At 37.5% G+C, this 14,607-nt stretch overlaps 1 protein-coding gene across 8 annotated transcripts in view; it reads left to right on the forward strand.

The window, feature by feature from the left end:
* The first annotated feature begins 973 nt into the window (after positions 1 to 973).
* The window catches only part of IL1RL2 (interleukin 1 receptor like 2), a 43,798-nt gene continuing 30,164 nt past the window's right edge, over positions 974 to 14,607 (forward strand). For 4 of the 8 annotated variants that reach the window (XM_045204752.2, XM_045204756.2, XM_045204755.2 and 1 more), the window contains exons 1-5: positions 980 to 1,112; positions 1,197 to 1,310; positions 1,883 to 1,955; positions 2,776 to 3,010; positions 5,195 to 5,387. In XM_045204752.2, the coding sequence (XP_045060687.1) occupies positions 1,892 to 1,955; positions 2,776 to 3,010; positions 5,195 to 5,387 (492 nt within the window). In that variant the 5' untranslated portion in view covers positions 980 to 1,112; positions 1,197 to 1,310; positions 1,883 to 1,891. Of the gene's footprint in view, positions 1,113 to 1,196; positions 1,311 to 1,882; positions 1,956 to 2,775; positions 3,011 to 5,194; positions 5,388 to 14,607 lie in introns of all 8 variants that reach the window. The other 4 variants (XM_045204754.2, XM_045204753.2, XM_024571824.3 and 1 more) reach the window with 4 other exon arrangements.

Here is a 14,607-nt window from a genome sequence, read left to right on the forward strand (position 1 = left end):
GATTACAGAAGCTTAGATACCTAGAACAGCCTGACAGCTATGGGAAAGGCATGGGGGGATGGGATGAAAGATGGTGAAGGGATTAACTAAAGAACATTTATGCACAACCCACAGACACCGAACAACAATGTGGGGATTGGCTTGGTGTGGGGAAAGAGTGGGGCTGGGTGAGGAAGGGGAAAGGGAGAAAAGTGGGAACAACTGTAACAGCTTAATAAAAAATAAAATAAAATAAATAAAATAAATGTTTAAAACTCTCCACTTAATTTCTAATACAGTAAATTATGGGAGACAAATCCATATAAGCAAAAAGACTTTAGAAGGCTCAATAATTTGGAATAGTGTGGACATTTGCAAACGACTAGCCACCAGCCTATCCCTGGAAGTTCTGCTGACAATGTAACTACTTCATTCCTCTGCTTGCTCCTGTGGTTGCTCCTGTCTCACTGTCTCAAATCCTACAGAGACCAGAAATCTCTTGAATGGCAATTATAATTTATATTTTCTTCTAAGTCTCAGTGCCATGAGAGATATCTCTGGGGTGTCATCCAACAGCCAGGGCAACAGGTCCCGGCTGATAGCCTCCTATTTCGAAGTTTCAGACCAAAGTGGTCTTTGTGCTCCAGGAATTTGAGTATCATCATGGAATGCCTGCTTTCCATATTCAACGAGCTTGACTCTGGCAGAAAAATGATATTTCTTACAAGCCATTTGGACGGTTCCACTTTTGGGGTGTTGGATATAGGCCAATGTAGGGCATGTAATTACTGCTTAAGTGGTGTTTGGAAAGGAATGAATAATTCATTTACAAGGACAATTCAGAATAGACTTAAGCAGGAATTACCGGTGAGCTGTCAGAAAATTAGGCAACAAGCCTTCAGACCCACTTCCTAGGGTGACACCATGTTCCTTCCTACACTTCCCTTGGGGAAGGTAAGCCTGCCCCGCCCACGGTGGCAAAGAAATAGCCTGATGTGAAAATGCAAGACAGGGTTCAGTTCCTGGGTGTCAGATCCTCCACTCTCCAGAACTCCTGAGTGCTCAGATCTGATCCCACAGGTCGTGTGTGGCTGGGAGTCCGTGGTGGAGCCAGTTGCGGGTGGGCGCCGACGGTAGGTGTGCAGGGGTAAAGGTGGCAAAAATCTGAGCGACGGGGAGGCTAGAGACTGGGACTACTGGGCGTCTCCTTACCTCAGGGGAGACCTTGGGAGAACAGATGCCACCTCTGAGAGAAGGTGTGGAGCTTGCGTCTACCTGCCAGTCCAGCCGCACACCGTCTTCCTCCCTCTTCTCCTGCCGGCCTTTGCCAGGTAGACCTAAGCTAACTTCTTCCTGGTGAGCAGATATTTGGAGTGTCGGTTTAGACCAACGGCCCTGCGGATCCTGAGCTCGGGGACGTGCAAGGGAGTAGGCTCTGTGCAACGCACGGTGGGAACCTGGGCAGCCACGATCGGGACCAGGGGCTTCGGCTGAAGGGGGCAGGGAGGCTCGCCACTTACAAGGCGCAGGATGCAGATTCTGCCTCGCTGTGCCAGATGGCAGAAGGGGATGCCAGCGCGTCCCCAGAGGAAGCGAAGGAGAGCGTCCTGGAGGAGGGGACCCCGCTCCTGCAACAGCCATACCCAGACTTCCCCCACTTTGTTCTCGTAGCTGACCCACGGACCCCTCTCCGCCTAAGATACTGACGGTCGGACCCTGAGAATAGGAAGGGGGAAGGAGAGGGAGCCGTCTTTGTGGGTACTCTGGGTCAATGTGGGGCCAGGGTTAGAGGGCTCCCCGCGAAGAACAGAAAGTCAGTGGCCTGACTTGGGGTATTTGAGGTTCAGAGATCGCAGGATCAGGCCCTTGCCTCTTCCCCTCCCACTCTCTTTTCTCTTCCTAGTAGCCTGATATGGAGACGGTATCCCTGCTGCTGTGCGGTGTGTCCATAGCTCTTCCCCTTTGGATCAGAGCTGGTATGTTGGGTTTGTCCTCGGTTCTCAGAGGTCCCCCTCACCCAAGAGCCTCCTTGCTGCTCTGTGCAAGCCTTCTGTGCAGACCTAGGGGGGTTCCATGGGACTCTGAGCCTTGGTGACACTCTCCCAGGGGACCGACCAGGCAGAATTCCGTAAATGGCAGTTTCATTTCCAAGTGTCTGATGCTCAGCTCCAGTTGTCACCTTTGAGTTTTGAGGTGACTTTGGAGAGGAGGAGGATGAGGCAAATTGAGTTAAACGGCTCAAATGGATCTTTTACATGACAGAGTCATTTTATGACCCAGGATAAAAGCAAAGAAACCATGAAAAGACTAATTTCTTCCAAGAAAGAAACTAAGTGATTTGGTAGAAAGGAACTCTAAAGCGAGCGGAGTTTTAAACAATCCTTTTTGGGATGAGATACACATTTGATACACCTTTTATTTAAGACAGAATGAAGTAGCTGAGTGTCAGAACAAAAGGAAAACAGGACAATTAAGGCTGAGAAGAAACATTTCCTCTGACCCGGGAGGATGAAAAATGAAGTGTCTTAGAGCGGAAAGGAAACGGAATCAGTTGTTCTAAATGCTGAAGATGACTGTGAGGTGCAAACAGTAAATTCAGTCCTACGGACACATTGGAAGGACTTTGATGCTTACAAATTAGTAGACTATTTTTTTGTTTTGTTTTGTTTTAGGTAACTCCCACACTGAAAAAATTCTCAAATAAAATTGGCTAGGAAATTGAGATGTTTGTGAAAACTATTAATAAACAAACATTAAATTTTTCTTTCATTATTATTTTTCCCTTTCATTTCCTAGATGAATGTCGGAACATTAGTGTGCAAAATGAGACACCTTCAGTCAACCAGCCTTTTGCTTTTAATTGCACATACCCTCCGCTAACCTCTGGGAAAGCACATGTAACTTGGTATAAATATCCTAGCAAAATCCCAGTATCCAAAAACATGCAGACTAGAATTTACCAGGATCAAAACTGGATTTTGTTTCTTCCCCTGGCATGGGGGGACTCTGGAATCTACCAATGTATTATAAAGTAAGTTCCTCACTTGAAATAGAACTGTCTCTTTCTCTGTCTCATGTATATATTATAATTATATGTATATAATTCTTTTAGGAAATTTCTTAATAAATTACCAAGTATAGAAAACTCAATGAGAAGAATAAAATGTAGTTTTATAATTGTTATAAGACAATTTCCAATGAACACATTTTAAAACAAAACAGATTTGTAAATCAGTTGTTGGAATATGAAATGCAGCTTTTTCCACGGAAGTGATGCCATAGCCAGACCAGTTTGCAAAAAATCTGTGTAACCCAATATTATTGTTGCTGCCTTCTTTCTTGGAATGCCAGAAGTTTTTGTGGTAAATGGCACATCCAGATAGGAATAAGCTTCCTTTGAACACCTTTTTGTAAGGCATCTGCTATGGAAATTTAACAGTGACTAAGCACCAAGTATGTTCCAAACCTAATGCTAAATCTTGTGCTAGAAAGTAATACTGTATAAATGAATGACACAGGTCTGGTGGGAGACAACTGAGCGTGGTGGGGACTGTGGTGAACTAGAAAACATGCCCCACCAGATGTGGCAGTCTATTCAGCTCAAGTCAATTTTCCAGTTTTTCAAGAAAACCTGGAAATTAATGTGTGTGTATGTGTGTATGTGTAACTTTTAATGAACTTTTTGTGTGTGGCTCAAATAAAACATATCTGTGGACCAAATTTTGCCTGAGGGCCCCAATTTTGTTACTTTCCCTTACTATGTTCATGACTTTACAGATTATTTGACCTCTCTGAGACTTGGTTTTCTTATCTGCATAGTGGAAGTCATGCGGGCCTGATAGGGTTGAAGTGAAAAATAGCTGAGATCATATGTGAAGAAAGTGCCCCAGAAATGAAGCTGCATTCTCTCTTGTTTTGTTTCTATGGTATTTGCTGTTCCCTTTCTCTGTCCTAGGATGGCTTGTGTCCCACTCTGATTCATGCCAGATTCCTCATTTTCATATGCCAGGTCAACTTTAGGGCCAAAATTACTTAGTGGTACACAAATAGAAGTGGCCTTTTGCCCATTTTCCTGGCTTCTTTCCACAATTTCACTTGCTACATAGATCAAGCTGCTGACATCTTAAGAAGGCCTGCTCTCCCATTTTTACTCTCGGCTACAAATTAACTAGAGTTGAAGACTGTATGTCACACAAATTTCATCTGGAAATCTAGATTGGATTTAAAATATTTAAATCTGGAAGCTGTGAAGTGGGGAAAATCATCTTTCATAAAAAGTAAATGTAGATATTGTCTGTCATAGAAGAAAAATATGAATTTTCATAAAAATTTAATATATAGATATGATATATATTTATTTAACTGTATATTTTTACTTTGATAATTTCAAATTCATGTAAAATTTGTAAGAACAGTATAGAGAGGTCTCATCTATCCTTTATCTAGATTCCCCCATTATTTAATATTTTGCCACATTTAAATTATTCTTTCTCCATATATATTATACCAAATATTTTTTCCAAGTCGTTTTCCCAAATCATTTGAGTTGTTTGTATCATGTCTCTTGACCCCTTAATAAGTCAATGTGTATTCCTATCAAAAAGAATATTTTCTTACATAATCACAGCATAACTAACACATTCAGAAAATTTTACTGCCATACAATATTTTATAATCTAATTCTCAATCCATATTATAATTTTATCAATAGTCTTAGTGATAACCAATATAAATATTTTTCTTTCCTTTCTAGCAGAGGATCTAATTCAAGATCAATCATTGCCTTTGGTTGCCATGCATTTTTAAACTTTCATGTAGAACAGTTCTTCAGTCTGTTTTTCATGACATTGACGCTTTGAAGGAGTACAGGCAATTATTTTACATTATATCCCTTAATTTGAGTTTCTCCATGAACCTCCTTGGTTGGAATACTCTGAAACTTGTGTCCTCTTCAGAAAACACTCAGAGGCACATTTGCCCCTCATTGGTGATGTTCATTTTGATCATTTGGTTAAGGTATTATCCACTGTTTCTGCTATATAAATACTTTTTTCCTTTTGTGATTAATGATTTGTGAGATATGTATTGTCTTGTGTGAGGTAGAGGGTTTGTACAGTACCTTGAAGATAATTTGAACATAGCTGAAGATAAACGGAATCATTTGATTTTGTGATTGTTTGAATTTATGAGGTTTTAATCTGTTATTTTCTTACAGTAATACAAATATGTGTCACCGAATACACGTAAATCTAACTGTGTTTAATGAAACCCAGTGTGTTTCCAGAAACAGTCAAGTGAATTTATCAGATGAGTACAAGCAAATATTACATGTTGGAAAAAATGATAGTCTTACGTGTCATCTGAACTTCCCAAAGAGTTGTAATTTGGATTCAGTAAAGTGGTATAAGGTAAAAAAAAAAAAAATCCTATTAATACTTTTTCTCTTCTTATTTAAAACCCACTTGTTTTTTCAATTTAAGTTGTATTTTTTAAGGCAGAATTGGTAAAGGGATGTGTGTACCTAGGAGAGCTGATTGCTATGGGTAAGCTTACCTGCTAATTATTTATTTTTAAATTTATAGTTATTATAGTTTTGTAATATTTTATCATTTGTATCTACCACCTCCCCACTATTATCCTTATTTTTTAGACTATCCTTGGCTATTTTTTTTCCCCTAACAGATTACTTAGTTTGTTTGAATGAGTACTAACCACAGAATATAAAAAGTCACCCCTGGAAAGTATCCTTTCCACTCTTGACCCATATTTGTCCTGGTTGGGCCCATGGCACCTTCCCTAACATGTAGCTACCTTATTAGTTTCCTGCTTTCTTTATGTTTTCTTTGTATAATGCTGTATAAGCAAATGATACTCTATACTTAACCCCTTTCTTTTTTAAGCAAACAAGGAATCCTACCTTTCTGCACCTTGTGTCTTCTTCACCTTCAGAGATTCTTTTTTTCTTGACTGGACTGGCATATAATAATGCATAAGACAGAATCCTTGGTATGAGGGAGCACCAGCTAGTTATTTAGGGTTGGGATTATTTTTCCACAACCCTGCTTGCTAGCACTTGCTAGTATAACTGTCTAGGTTAGGAGTTTGCTTTGTTGGAAGGTTTTCATATATTAACTCAAATTCTTTAATGGTGATAGGAATATACAAATTTCTTATTTCTTCTTGAATTAATTTGGGTAAGATTTTGTTTTCAAGGAAATTGTCTATTTCATTAATACTCTGTCATGGAATTGTTTATCTTCTCTTTGAGTATCTACTTCTGCAACAAGGTTCATCTTTTAATGCCTATTACTCTTTCTTTCTCTCTCTCTCTTGATTTGCCAGTTTTGTCACTTCTATCACTTCTTTTAAAGAACCATTCTTTTTGGCTTTGTTGATCCTCTCTACTATGTTTCATATTCATTTAGTTTGTTTCCATTTTCCTCTTGCACAAAAAAATGTAAAAATGTAACAACAAATTCCTTATTCCTGTCTTTAAATGTACATTTGCCAATATGTGAGGTTTTCTCTTTTTCATTTTTTTTTGGTATCTTTAAAATTTTGAGTATTCTAAATGATAAACCTGGTATATCCCTACATTTGGTTTTCTCTAATTTCTCACAACAATGTTGTATAATATTTTTGTGTAGACACACTGTATGTTTTCTGTTAAATGTATTTTTAGAAAATGGATGTTTTCTGATGTTATTGCAATGGATGGTTTTTACATATTAATATTCTGTTTATTGTTCTTTTATCTCACAATCTTGGTAACTTCACCTGTCCATTTTAATAATGGATCTATAGATTCTTTTGTATATCATACATACATAATCATGTTGTTTGTGGATTAACAACAGTTTTATTTATTGCTTTTTTATCTTTGTAACATTAATGTTTTCTTTCATTGTCATTGCACTGGCTAGGACCTTCAGAATGATCTAGAAGTTATTATCATTCCAGTGTTAATATCCTATAGTGTTATCACCACTCCAGAAGAGGCAAAAACAGCATCTTTGTGTCATTGTATCAGAAAAAGCTTTTAATATTTTCCCATTAAGTGTGATGTTTGTTCTAGGGTTAAAGGCCTTTATCAGACTGAGGAAGTTCCCCTAGTTTGTTTGAAATTTTATGAATGGAAGTTGAATTTTATCAACTGATTACATATATGTATATATATATACACACATGTGAATGTTATACCAATGGTGCGTTACTAGAATAACCTAAATTGATGTGTAACCCTTTTTATACATTGCCAGATTTGGCTTAGTAATATTTTGTCTAGGATTTTTTTCATCCAAGTCATAAAGAGACTGGTCTGTAATTTGTGTTTCTTGCTTTGTCCTTGTCAGATTTTGGTATAAAGGATATGCTGACCTTATAAAATAAATTGGGAATAATCCTTACTTTCTTCTAGAAATGTTTCAGATTGATTTTATTTCCTCTTGTACATGTTTTTATTTTATTTATTTTTAAAGATTTTTATTTATTTATTTTTAGAGAGAAGGAATGGGAGGGAGAAACAGAGGGAGAGAAACATCAATTGGATCAATTGCCTCTCACACACACCTAGATGGGGACCTTAACATGTGCAAACTGGGACCTAACTTGCAAATCAGGCATGTGCCCTGAACTGGAATTGAACCAGCAACTTTTTGCTTTGCGGAATAATGCTCAATCAACACTCGTCAGGGCTCTTTTACATGCTTTTAGGATTTAGTAGTAAAATTATGTAGGACTGAGACTTTCTTTGAAGGAAGGGTTTTCAATTACAGATACAGTGTGCTTAATTATAGAATTACTCAGATTTCTTGTTTCTTCTTAAAGCAGATTTAACACATTGTGCTTGTTTAGAAATTTTCATCTTATCTACATAATTTTTAAATTATTGGGCTAAACTTGTTTATAATATACTCTCACTCCCTTTTTAATGTTTTTAGAATTTGTAGTGACATCTTTTTCACATCTGGAGTCATATATTTCCATCTCCCTTCCTCCCTCCCTCTCTCTCTCTCTCTCTTGCTTTCTCTCTTTGTTGATTACCTTTGCCAGGGGTTTATCAACTTGAAAAGTTTCTTCAAAGTGCTAATTTTGAAATTGCTGTCTCTCATTAGTTTTCTGCTTTATTAATTTCTGCCCTTATCTAGTTTTTCCCCTCTATTTCTAGTTTTGGTTTTAATTTGCTATTATGTTAATAACTTTATGGAAAGGATTTTTTGGTCATTAATTATAAGCCTTAAAGTTGTAATTTCCCTTTAAATTCAGGTTAAGCTGCTTTATACTTTTGATATATTATATTCTTATCATTCTGTCAAAAGTATTTTCCAGTTTCTAATGCTATTTTTTCTTTGAACTCTGGAATATTTGTAAGAATTGCCTAATTTGCAAATATAGTGGATTTTTAAGTTACTTTTCTATTTGTGATATTAAGCTTAATTGCACTGTGGCACAGAATTTACTCCCTATGTTGTAAATACTTTGAAGTTTGGTGGGATTGGCTTCAAAACCCAGCATATGTTCCACTTCTGTGAACACCTCATGCTTATTCAAAAGAATGTAAGAACTACAATTTGGGTTTCTTAACTGTGTTATGCAGGTGTATTTTTTCTACAAATGTTCTTTTTTTCTTTCTTTTTCTTTTAGTTACTTAGAAAGATATGCAAAACTAACCCAGTGTGATTGCAGATTTTTCTGGATTATTTAGAAGTGACATCATCCCACTTCTAAAGTCCAGCTTTGGACTTCTCAGTATATAGTGTTACACATTTTTCTATTTAGCTTCTTCAGACTCTATTCCTCAGGCCGCTCAGTGTTTACCTTGAAGCCTTGCAGCAATCACTCCTTGGCATCAGTATTATGACCCTCTAGGGTCTTGGCAATAGGACTCTTCTGGCAAGTTTCTCCTCTTGATCTGGACATGTTGTGGTCATAGGTGTTGAAATCAGATGACATTTATAGAGAAGTAGATTTCTAGAATCAACTCTGCCACTACTCCAGTGTCAACATACAGATATATTGAGTCTAAAATTTCTCACTTAGAAAATGAGAGTTTAGACTACATGATTTCAAAAGGCTTTCCAAACCTTAAGGCTACCAGCCTGATAATAAAACCTATTATCTCCTGTTCCATTATAGTCAGACTTTGAGGAACTGGGAGATTTTTTAGCAATTTAAGAAATGTTATAATATTTATTATTATTTCAAATAAATTTCAAGTTCTGTAAGACTTGGAGATGATCTCAGAGCTCTGATGATTGGTCCAAAGTGGGCATCAAATTTTATACTATGGACCTTTTTAAAAAGCAAATGCTTGACCTCATTTTCTACTACTGAATGAGGTTATGCATGAGTGAGACTCAGACATACTTATTTTTAAAATAACTGATCAGCTTGAGAAGATATGAGGAAGCAAGGAATTAAGTAATATAAGGAGGAGAGATCATTCTGCAGTGTCCACCTGCTCAGATTCAGTGACCTCAGTTATTGCTCTGTTTTTGCCACTAACTAGTTATCTTCTATCACTCCTTGGTCCTCAGTATTTTCATCTGTAAAATGAGAGGGTTGGGATAAATTATCTAAATATTTAGAGCTTATTATTTGCCTACTGCTATGCCAGGTACTGGGGATGTAATGATGAAAGAAAGTCCTTGCCTTCAAAAAAGTTATATTTCATGAAGGTGAAGGGGACTGATTCAAGTTAGGATTTAAAAAATGGCTCAGATGGATAGGAAGTTCAGGTAGAAAAATATGATGGATATGGTGGTAAACACTCACTATCCATGGTGAGCCTCTTTACCCTAGAGACTATAAAGCTTAAAATAAGAACAGAACAACCAAAAAGGTACCCTACGCTTTCCAGATCTGCCTGCTGCTAAGGTTCTGGATGTGATTCGGTTTCTCCTCTGGCTTCACTTAAAGGCTAACATGAGGGTGGTGAATCTTCCTGCTTTTCCTACTAGACTACATGCATGGCACTGGGTACTTTCTGCAGCGGTGTTCCAGGGTCCAGCCCCCAGGTTTGTGGGAGCTGAGAAGCAGTGTGTATGTCTTCTTAGTCATTCGTTGGTTTGTCTGTGCCAGATGTGGCATGACTAATGCAACACTATAGTTGCATAAGTGGCAATTCCTGGACTCTGACTTGCACATGATGTATTTCCAGATCTTGATTCCTGCTGCCATGATTGTGGTAGAGGTAGCAGCTTTATGTGAGCTAGTTCTATAGGGTGGTTCTGGACTAGACCTCACTCCCTGAGTACTTCTTAATATTTATAAGCACCTAATATCTATCCTGTGTTGAATCCTTTTATTCCTAAAATAGCTAAAATGCTTCTTGTTTCTTGCAATTAAGTCCAGTCTGACAGATATAACCTGATAGAGTTTTAAAGAGTAAATAAAATAACCAGTCCACTAGTTCATTGTGGGCATTTAGTAATTATTTAATAAACAATTATTATATATTATTATTTAGTTAAAATAAAGGAATGGAAGAGGTGGCATAATAAAAAATTATAATCAGAATGGTATGTTTGTTTTTAAGAATTTTGAGACACAGACATTATGGACATTGATAAAGTCCAAGTAGTGGCTAGTAGGATTGAAGATGGAGAGGAATACAACTGAAATTGAATGAGTTATGGAGGAGAAGGTTCAGGTATTAAAACATCCATTCTTACAGATAAATAGCGAAGTACCCACACTTGGAAAAGCAGTAAAATCTCCTTTTTTTTTTTTCAATTCCAAATCATTCCTGAGTACAATGCTTTCTCCTTTACTACTGTGCTGAATCTGTACTTGCTGAGGTTACTGCTGGCTTTTAAGCTGCCAAAATCTAACATTTATTTTCAATCCTGACCTTGATCTCCTGTGGCATTTATCATTGCTGGGCATGCTTGTCACCTGAGAGCTCCCTTTTCTTTCTACCTGATACTCATTTTTTAAACTTCGTTCCACCCCCACCTGTCCTAGGTAATCATTACTGTATTCTCATCCTTTGTGTTTGGGTCTTAGATTTTTGGGTTTCAATTTCCACCATGGTCATCTTCTGTTCTTGCTTTGATTACATTCAAATGGAGATAGCTCATAGACCCATCTATACACAGATTTACAAATGACTTCCAAACCTTCTTTCTCCCACTTCAATCTTTCTCTCAATATCCAGATACTTTGTCAATAGTCTAATATGTATTCTACTTAGACATTCCCATCCCTAAAACTGAAAATAGTCACCATTTTTACGGCAACTTTTTATCTTAGTTCAAAATCTGATCATTCTTTTCTTATTTTTCCAATTTTTAAATTATTTTGTTGTTGTTCAATTACAGTTGTCTGCATTTTCTTCCCACCTTTCAACCCCACCCCAGCAAAACCCACCTCCTTCCCCTGCTTCCACCCTCCTACTTGGTTTTGTCCATGTGTTCTTTTTTTTTTCCTATTTTATAGATTGTCTTTATTATTTTTTATAATACCCTTTAAAGCACAAAATTTTTAAATTTTGATGAAAATTTTAAAGAAAAAAATAGGAAATTAAAAAATATATATGGCTATTTTTTTCTTTTTTTGCTGGGTTTTTGTTTGTATATTTGTTTTTTTTTAAATTTTTATTGTTATTCAATTACAGTTGTATGCCGTTTCTCCCCAACTCTCCACCCCACCCCAGTTGAACCCACCTCCCTCCCCCACCTCCACCCTCCCCCTTGGTTTTGTCCATGTGTTCTTTATAGTAGATACTGAAAACCCTTCTCCCCATTACCCTGTCACCCCTCCCCACTAGCTATTGTTAGATTGTTCTTAACTTCAATGTCTCTGGTTATATTTTGTTTCCTTTGAATTCTGTTGATTATGTTCCAGTTAAAGGTGAGATCATATGGTATTTGTCCCTCACTGCCTGCCTTACTGTACTTAGCATAATGCTCTGCAGTTCCATCCATGCTGCTGCAAAGGGTATAAACTCCTTCTTTAACTCTGCTGCATAGAATTCCATTGTGTAAATGTACGAAGTTATTTCATCCACGCATTTGCTGATGGGCACTTAGGTTGCTTCCAGTACGTGGCTATTGTCAATTGTGCTGCTACGAACATTGGGGTGCATAGGTTCTTTTGGATTGATGTTTCGGGGCTCTTAGGGTATAATCTCAGCAGTGGAATTGTTGGGTCAAAGGCAGTTCCATTTTTAGTTTTCTGAGGAAATTCCATACTGTTTTCCACAGTGGCCTCACCAGTCTGCATTCCCACCAACAGTGCACTAGGGTTCCCTTTTCTTCGCATCCTCTCCAACATTTGTTTGTTGATTTGTTTAGTTTGGCCACTCTGACTGGTATGAGATGGTACCTCATTGTGGTTTTAATTTGCATCTCTCTGATGGCTAGTGGTGCTGAGCATCTTTTCATATGTCTCTGGGCCCTCTGTAAGTCTTCCTTAGAGAAGTGTCTGTTCAAGTCCTTTGCCCATTTTTCAATTGGGTTGTTTGTCTTCCTGGAGTAGAGTCATGTGAGTTCTTTATATATTTAGGAAATCAGGCCCTTGTCTGAGGTATCATTGGCAAATATGTTTTCCCATAGTGTTGGTTCTCTTTTAATTTTAATGCTGTTTTCTTTAGCCATGCAGAAGCTTTTTATTTTGATGAGGTCCCATTTGTTTATTCTTTCCTTTATGTCCCTTGCTTTAGGGGACAAGTCTGTGAGGATGTTGCTGCATGGAATGTCTGAGATTTTCCTGCCAATGTTTCCCTCTAGGACTTTTATGGTGTTACGACTTACATTCAAGTCTTTTATCCACCTTGAATTTATTTTTGTGTATGGTGTAAGTTGGTGATCGAGTTTCATTTTTTTTGCATGTAGCTGTCCAAATACCACAACACCATTTTTTGAAGAGGCTATTTTTGCTCCATTTTATGCTCCTGCCTGCTTTGTCAAATATTAATTGATTGTAAAGCCTAGGGTTTATTTCTGGGCTCTCTGTTCTGTTCCATTGGTCTATGTGCCTGTTTTTATGCCAGTACCAGGCTGTTTTGATTACAGTGGCCTTGTAATACAGTTTGATATCAGGCATTGTGATCCCTCCTGCTTTGTTCTTCTTTCTCAAAATTGCTGCAGTTGTTCGGTGTCGTTTATGGTTCCATATGAATTTCTGAAATGTTTGTTCTATATCTGTGAAATATGCCATGGGTACTTTAATAGGGATTGCATTGAATCTACAAATCGCTTTGGATAGTATGGCCATTTTGATGATGTTAATTCTTCCAATCCATGAACATGGTACATGCTTCCATTTGTTTGTGTCTTCCTTAATTTCTTTCTTCAGTGTTGTGTAGTTTTCTGAGTACAGGTCTTTTACCTCCTTGGTTAGGTTTATTCCTAGGTACTTTATTTTTCTTGTTGCTATATCAAATGGGATTTTTTTCCTGATTTCTGTTTCTGATGTTTCATGGTTGGTGTACAAGAAGGCCATTGATTTCTGAGTAATGACTTTGTATCCAGCTGTTTTGCCAAATTCACTTATTAAGTCGAGTGGCTTTTTGGTGGAGTCTATAGGATTTTCCATGTACACTATTATGTCATCTGCAAACAGTGACAGTTTCATTTCCTCCTTTCCAATTTGGATGCCTTTTATTTCTTTTTCTTGTCTGATTGCTGTGGCTATGACTTCCAATACTATGTTGAATAGGAGTGGTGAGAGAGGGCATCCTTGTCTTGTTCCTGATCTTAGTGGGAAAGCTCTAAGTTTTTGTCCATTGAGTATGATGTTGGCTGTAGGTGTCTCATGTATGGTCTTTATTATGTTGAGGAATGCTCCCTCTTTTCCCACTTTGCTGAGTGTTTTTATGAGAAATGGGTGCTGTACCTTATCAAATGCTTTTTCCGTATTTATTGATATGATCAAGTGGTTTTTGTCTTTGCTTTTGTTTATGTGGTGTATTACGTTTATTGATTTGGGAATATTGTACCATCCTTGCATCCCTGGGATGAATCCCACTTGGTCATGGTGGATTATCTTTTTAATGTATTGCTGGATGTGGTTTGCCAATATTTAGTTGAGGATTGTAGCATCTATGTTCATCAGTGATATTGGCCTGAAGTTTTCTTTCTTTGTTATGTCTGTATCTGGTTTTTGGATTAGGATGATGTTGGCTTCATAAAACGAGTTTGGTAGCCTTCGATCTTCTTGAATTTTTTGAAAGAATCTGTGGAGGATGGGTGTTATCTCTCCCTTAAATGCTCTGCCGAATTCTCCTGTGAAACCATCGCGTCCAGGACTTTTGTGTGTCGGTGGGCTTTTGATCACTGCTTCAATGTTTTCTGCTGTTATTGGTCTATTCAGGCTTTCTGCTTCTTCTTCACTGAGTTTAGGAAGATTATATATTTGTAGAAATTTGTCCATTTCACCTAGGTCTTCAAATTTCTTGGCATATAGTTCTTTGTAGTAATTTCTTAAAATCCTTTGTGTTTCGGTGGTATCAGTTGTAGTCTCTCCTCTTTCATTTCTGATTGTGTTTATTTGGGTCCTCTCTCTTTTTTTCTTGATGAGCTTGCCTAAGGGCTTGTCGATTGTGTTTTTCTTTTTAAAGAATCACCTTCTGGATTCATTGATCCTTGAAATTGTGCTTTTAGTTCTTATGTCATTTAACTCTGC

The sequence above is a fragment of the Desmodus rotundus genome, chromosome 5 (assembly GCF_022682495.2).
Source record: "Desmodus rotundus isolate HL8 chromosome 5, HLdesRot8A.1, whole genome shotgun sequence".
Taxonomy (NCBI): domain Eukaryota; kingdom Metazoa; phylum Chordata; class Mammalia; order Chiroptera; family Phyllostomidae; genus Desmodus; species Desmodus rotundus.